The sequence below is a fragment of the Betta splendens genome, chromosome 11 (genome assembly GCF_900634795.4).
Source record: "Betta splendens chromosome 11, fBetSpl5.4, whole genome shotgun sequence".
Lineage (NCBI taxonomy): Eukaryota > Metazoa > Chordata > Actinopteri > Anabantiformes > Osphronemidae > Betta > Betta splendens.
Genome location: NC_040891.2, coordinates 12176818 through 12184003, shown reverse-complemented (window position 1 = coordinate 12184003; position 7186 = coordinate 12176818). Strand labels below are relative to the sequence as shown.

General features: G+C 44.1%; 1 protein-coding gene across 1 annotated transcript in view; it reads right to left on the bottom strand.

The window, feature by feature from the left end:
- Positions 1-702: 702 nt before the first annotated feature.
- LOC114865289 (dolichyl-diphosphooligosaccharide--protein glycosyltransferase subunit STT3B) overlaps positions 703-7186 on the bottom strand; it is a 50806-nt gene continuing 44322 nt past the window's right edge. Inside the window, exons 12-16 of the mRNA XM_029166280.3 lie at positions 6510-6681; positions 5946-6119; positions 5165-5278; positions 2966-3172; positions 703-2717 (exon numbers count right to left, since the gene is read on the bottom strand). Coding sequence (XP_029022113.1) covers positions 2643-2717; positions 2966-3172; positions 5165-5278; positions 5946-6119; positions 6510-6681 — 742 coding nt within the window. The 3' untranslated portion in view covers positions 703-2642. The remainder of the gene's footprint in view (positions 2718-2965; positions 3173-5164; positions 5279-5945; positions 6120-6509; positions 6682-7186) is intronic.

Here is a 7186-nt window from a genome sequence, read left to right as displayed (position 1 = left end):
ATGTTCTCATGTCCTGAATGTACAACTGTTTAATGACCTGCATTCCAGTGATTAATCATACTATATGTCGCAGTCACTCATTATAAATGAGCTGTACCACACCCCATTTGTCCAACAGTAGCATAGGTCAAAATATTAATGGATGTATTAATAATCCTCTCTAGTGGACAGAGACGGGTCCAATGAAGGTACCAAGGGGTTTGGACATGTGGGTCAGCCCACTAAACCTGAGGCTAATGGGGACGACTGCAGTTATTTTGTTATCGCCATGGCAACAGTAATAGAAAATGTAGTACTTCAACACTATACTCAATATTTTTAATGTACTTATGTGTTGACACTTTGTAGCTACACAACGTTTAAAGCGAAATATCGACTAATGTAATTTTAGTGCAACTAGAGCATTTATTACTAGACTTTAGTCTGAGTGAATTGTTGGTAGATAGGCCATTAGGCCTGAAGCTGTACTAAACAGCTTTACATACTTCACCCAGTGATCTTATGGATGCTTCTAGAACCCTCCACCACCCCCAGTCTGTGCATTACGTCATTTTAAAAAATACATACTGGCACAGATGCTGAGGCGCGTCCTCACCCGAAGCCTAATGCTGCCATCAAGTGGTTAAATGTTCACCTGCAGTATAAAAAAAACAGGACCGGCACAGTGAGTAGAAAAACAATAACAACAACTAACACAAGTGGTTTGATTAAAGTGTATATTTAAAGATGGCTGAACAGAACAACATAAAAATGTAAACTCTGGAGGTGAGCAGAGACCAGCAGGGAAGGACTGCATCAAAGCAACAAAGCAGGTGTGTCTGGGACAGATGGCACCGGGCTACTAGGAAATACAAAAAGAGGAAGGAAGTACTCCGCTGTTCTTAGGAGGAAATAAGAGGGCAGCAAGCTGTACACCACATTAAGGCTTAGTCTGAGCTCTTCTCTCTGCACATGAGAAACACAAGGACGTGAGGCAGTTGAACAATGTGGCATTGTGTCGAAGGTCTCAAGCCTGAGCTGATGACAGTTTCATGGAAGATCAAACGCAAAGACACAAAAGGAATCAGGCAAGTTTGTTTTTCAAATTCTGAAGACAGAACTAACAGGTGATAGGAATAAAAGTCACTTTGTGGATGATGTATTAGTCTTTTGATGTGTCAGTTACTTAATGAAAATAAAAAAGGTTACTGGAGAATCCACAGAGCAACCAAGAAGTCGTCTAGTGCTTCGACATGAGGAACCCAAACAAAAAGGTTTGTTGGTGCTGGTTGTACAAAGCCAAACAGTCGAAGATGTCACAAATGGGCTGGGAAATGGAGATTTGTAGGTACGTCACTGATTCATTCAGACAACACACTCGATACCAGCGTGAACCCAAGTTCCACCATAGCGACAGGTAGAAATGGAAGTTCTGACCTTTCACTGACCTCACACCTTCACTCACTTCAGTATCAATCCCTGTGCTTCAGCTTCTCCTCGCAGCGCACTTAATTCAGACGTTGCATTACAAGTTCCCGAAGCCTCAGGCTGGTCAATGCACCCAAGCTGCTGCAGCGATACGCAAGGAGCTGAACAAGGTAGACCGTCACAAATCAATGAGTTGATGATGGCCAGTGATGAGGCACTATGCTTAGCTCGCTGAACTAAAGAGCTCCCCCTGCAGGAAGGGAGGCCTAATTTATTATCACTACTTTTTACACACAGTTGCTTGCGTCCGTCGTTAAAACCCTAGCAGCAGAAATGTACAATCTACGCAATTCATGAAAAAGTGGGTTGGTGGGAGGGGGGAACTCTGTAAAAAGTCACATTCTTTCTTTCAACAAAATCTCAAGCCCCTCTGTACAGGAGTTATTGCATTCACTGTTCTATTTGCTGTCATACAAAAAACCCAAACAATCACAAAAAATGAGAAAAACAATAAACTGCATATATAAAAATCACCACGATAATCCAATATATTACCATCCTTTTAGACATTTTCTTTACATAACATATTTACACACCAGGCCAATTGTTTGCTAAAGAATTTGTTGAAAAATAAGGTTGAGGGAGAGAGAGAGCCAAAAATGATGAGAATGGTAAAAAGGTTAATATTACAGATGGGTTGTGTGGAGATGGGACGTTCCTCCATACCGCATACTGTCCTCTGTACACGTGTCAGGAACAAAGTCCTCAGCTTTCAGTCCTGTCTTCCCCTCAGTAGAGTTCACATGTGCCATGAAGCAAGGTCTATGGGTCTTTGGTGCAAATGTTCCTAGTTATCGTTCATAACCCCCTTCACCCGATCCCTGTACTGATAAGCAGTTAATTAGCGTACCACAAAATGTATTCAATATCAAATCAAGTAGAGCAGCCCTATGCCTTACCACACATTCAAGTACAAAGTAAAAAAACAACTAACAAAAAATCAGAAAACAAACAAAAAAAACAGGGAAAAAAAGCGAGACAAAAGTCCTCAGGATAAAACGGACAAAATTTCTGGAGCTTCCCAGATGCAACACTTCAGCTTCCTGGACACATGGGGGCGCTCTAATGAGAAGCGCTTGAGACCAAGTGGCAGATCATCGGCCGCTGTGTTCTTCTTCATTGGTTGTTAGAGGTTTCTTCGCATTTGTTTGTTTTCCTAGAAGAGTCCATCATCATTATTTCTTTTGTAACTTCTTGCCTTTCCTCATGGCGAGCTTGTTCTTGATGTGTCCTCGCTTCCTCTTGGCGGTCTGGTCACAAGAGGGGAAACACATTACACACATCTGTAGCTCAGGACAGAGACCAGCAGAGATGAGTTTTGATCAAAATGCCATGAGTCAGTGATATAAAGTGTTTTTCTTTCTTGGCTGAACTTTTCCCTCAACTATAAAAAATAAACGACTCTCTCCAAACCTGGAAGCAAAATGAATCACAAACGCGCTGTGATTCATCAAATGAATCGATCCCCTTGTAACAACAACAGACCCTTTCTCGTTACCTTTTTGGACGTGTACTTCTGCTTCGGCACTATACTGCGCAGCTTGTGGTCCAGCGGCTCTCTGTTGTCCAGGTTCTTCACCTTGTAGATCCGGACCAGCCAGTGCTCAGACGTGAACGCCTCCTCCAGGTGCTTGAACTTGATGTCCTTGTTGCCGATCTCTGCGTTACGGGTGCGGTCGAATCCAGGTGGCGTCCGGAAGTCCAGCTGGGAAAAGATTTTTATTTGACTGGTTAGTTAGTGGCAGCGACGGGTCTTGTGCAAACATCTGTTTGTGTAGGAAGATACAAGTTTAAACCACATAGAAGACAACCTTGTGTTTTATGATCCTCCAAGCACAAAAAGCAGAAAGGAGATGCACCTCAGTGATTTATTACAATAGAAAATGTTTTGTACTTCCCAGCAGTATATAAATACTAAACCTAATGATGTCATTCATTAAATTATAGCCACCTGGCCTGGCACAGGCAGCAGAACGGATGGCTGGATTCAATCCATCCATTATCTAAACTGCTTATCCTCTTAAGGGTCGCAGAGGGACTGAAGCCGATCCCAACCTTTGTTTTGATATAATTAATTGAGCCCACGAGGGAAGCTGTTGGGCAGCGCCACTACATTCAAGGTGCTTCCACTCAAATGTGGCCACGACGAACCAGGAATTTAGTGGCAAACCTTGTCACCACTCAGAACAGACTACGACAAATTAGAGCCACCAGCTAAATAAGGTTAAGTATGTGGACTTTGGTCAGAACCTAGAGAAGACACAGGCAAGCATGGGGCAGAGTCATCTTAGTGAATCGAACCCAAGTTCCTTCTTGTCTGAGGCATGAAAACAAACAGATTCTCAAACAAAAAAGGAAAACATTTAATGCAAGATTTTCATCTTTTAAGGCAATTTCAGAAGAAAAAAAAAAACAATTTATTATACTATCTGCCCTTTGGCAGCAATTACAACTGACACCAGCCTCTTTCATAGCCTCTTGTAGCCATTATTCAGCTCTACAAGCCCTCGACTGCTCCTTGTCCTGAGTTGGCTACAGTTCTAGCGTCCTCCTCGTATCTGATTTGACCTTCACTGCTACAGGCAACACTCCCCATCTGGATTCACTTTATTGTGCTCCCTCATCCGCTTCGTTCTCGGTGTTCAGATCTACAGCGCTGTTTTAGGCTATTTCACAGGGCACCGCATACTAAATAATACAGCATTACTAGCCAGAGTCTAGGCGTTTGACACAATTATTAGCATCTACAGAATGACGCTTCATTATAATGTTAAGTGGATACATATGTAGGTTTCTAGACCTTGCCTTGTTTTAAACTCTATTCTCTACTGTATTATGCATCGTTAACATTATCCTATAAGCTCCACTCAAAGCTACACACTGCATCCTCAACTCGTCTGTACGTGGTTCACTTCACTCCTCCTATTGTCTTTGTCCTGATGTCCTTTAAGCCTCCATTTCCCCTTGTCACAGCCTCTTTCTTTAAACCTAATCTACTCTCTGACTAACACTTTCTTCCCTCCGTGTGCTCGTTCCCTCCTCTTCTGTCTCCTCGCTGCGAAAACGCTGCTGCACAGGGCTTTGGCTGTCTGCGATGGCAGCTGCATTGATTCTCCCATCTACGCTGAGCCATGGCCAGGTCGCATCTACAGTGGGGATGTGAGCACCTGGCAAGAAGGATCCTTCTCATCTCCCCACTGCTAGCTGCCAGAAGTAGCCGTGGCACATTTCAAAGCTTCCACCTATCCTTCATATTCCTACTCCATCCTGTGTTGCCTCCAACACCCCCCTCTGTGAACCTCAGGAGATCCCTAAGGCATCTCCTTAAATCCTCCCCTGCCTGTCTGTCAGTCAGCTCTGCTTTTAACATACAGTAGCAGGAAGTTTTACACCTTTGTGGTGGCAGCTGCTTGTTATTCTTTGGTAAAGCGGCACAGAATACAGTCGCAGTTCTTCCCACCCCCCCATAGTTGGTGATGGCAGCTGCTTGTAACTTTCTGATCTTGACATTCAGCTAGAACTCATTATTTGTACCGACGCAATGGCTCATAACCCCAGAAAACCTCTCAAGGTTCACTGAAGAGCTTCTCTCCACCACTGACCTTAACAGAAATGGAAAAAATTGATCAAAGGCAAGCGGAGATGTGAAGGCAGTGCTCATGCTACTTCAGAGGAGGAACCGGTTGCCTGTGCTCACCTGCATTTCACCAAAGCGATAATAGGACATCTTGTACATGAGGCAGTTGAGCAGGGTTGGTGACCCGGCCTTGTCCACTCTGAACTCTCCCTGAGGGGTGAAGTAGTCACTCTCCTGAAACATAAGACAAAGTCAGACTCAGTGATTTAATGTAGTTATCTAGGAATATAAATACTGACAGGAAGTTGAGCGGACATTCACTGAAGTTCTGTAACAAGTCAAGTGTGGCCTGGCTCAATAACATCGACTGCTTGAGACTGGACTGAGGCTCACAACACGTAAAGCCGAAACCAAAAACAAACCAATAAAAATAAAGTTTTCCCACTGATGAGCCTTCAAGTGCAGGCAGTGTTTTACTCTGCACAAGGTCAAGACAGGAAAAAAATAGGAGTCCCTCCGGAGGAGCTGGAGGAAGTGTCCAGGGAGAGGGAAGTGTGGCACTCTCTGCTTAGACTGCTGCCCCCGTGACCCGACCCCGCATAAGCAGATAGAGGTGGATGGACAGCTTGGTTCCTCAAACATAAACCTGCTGATACCAGGTGAGTGCGTTAGGTGGGTGCTCACGATTAGATGAAGCACCAACTATAGAAAAAGCGGATTTGGAGAAAAGGGCTTTGAAGTCTGTATGCCCACAAAAGGAATGTTAGGCAGAAGCTATGTAATGATGTGCAGCTTCTTTGTTTCCGTTTCTCTGAGGAGGAAACACTGCTTTCGCACGTTGCTACTATACAACATGTTAGAGAATGGCTGCAGTGACAGGCTGTTACCGTCTCACACTCACCCTAATGTCCTTGGGGTGCTCTCCCTCCGCTATCCTCACCATCCACAGGAACTTGTTGATGTCGTCACCTGAATAGCCGATAACGCCTCCGAAGATGATCAGCACGTAGTCCACGTCCAGGGACTTCATGATTTTGTAGGCTGCACTTTCATTGGAAGACATGGCTTTCCCCACCTACAAACAGTGATCCACAATGAAATTTTAACGAATTCCTCAGTAACAAGCAACATAAAGCTTCAATGCAGTATTAACAAAAGAGAATTATTCAACAAAGACCCCTCATGCATTATGTGTAATTACATTTACTGTGGCCAGATGCTAAAGAGACAACAGACAGCAGGTAGAAAGTGGGAGAAGAAAGCTAGAGGGCTTTAAAAGACAAAAACACTCCTCTAGATTTGGCAGCAAAACAGAAAATGAATAAATCAAAACAAGAGAATCTGTCAGCAATTAACTGAAATTCTCCTACAGTGTAAATTCAACGAAAAAAGTTTAAGCAAACAAAACCATCTGGCTTGTTGTGTAGTCGCACAAAACGGGCCAACTGCACGTAGAGGAGCTCACCAGTGCGATATGACTGTTGTTCCACGTGTTGTTATCTACGAGCGTGGTCCTGTTGGCCATGCCGGCGATCTGGTAACCGTAGTCCCACCAGGACATGACGCGCGCATGCTCGTCCGTGTTCTGCCTCAGCCAGTAGTAGGCCTCCCTGAAGTCATCCAGGATGTTACGTGTCCTAAGGAGGAAAAAGCAAAAGGTTGACAGGTAACGGCATTGACAGGCATGAGTGCAGAGGCTATTAATATTTCAGTTAAGACTTTGAGTCAGAAGAGCAACAACAGCTGAAAATAGAGCATCCACGCATAATAAACTGAAGGTTAAAAGCACCTTACGCGCTGAACGCTCGCGCCCTAAATTTAGACGTGACGTTAGGCAACCGAGCAATTAACTGCAGATATGCTAATCGTATTGTGACTGAGGCTCCGTGCGCTCATCTGCGTGGGTGTGTACGTGCAGGAGAGAAGAGCAGGGTGCAGCACCCAGCTGCAGTGCTAAGCCATTGTCTGACAACTGCTACAGTGCCATTAATATATGTATGAGCGCTTCCATCTACCATTTACTCTCGGCCTTCAATATTTCCTCCCTGATGCTTAAAGAGAATAATTATGTCTGTAAAGAATCTCAGAGAGAATAATATATCAGCTTTATGCAAATTCTGAGATTGTCGACAGATGTTTCCT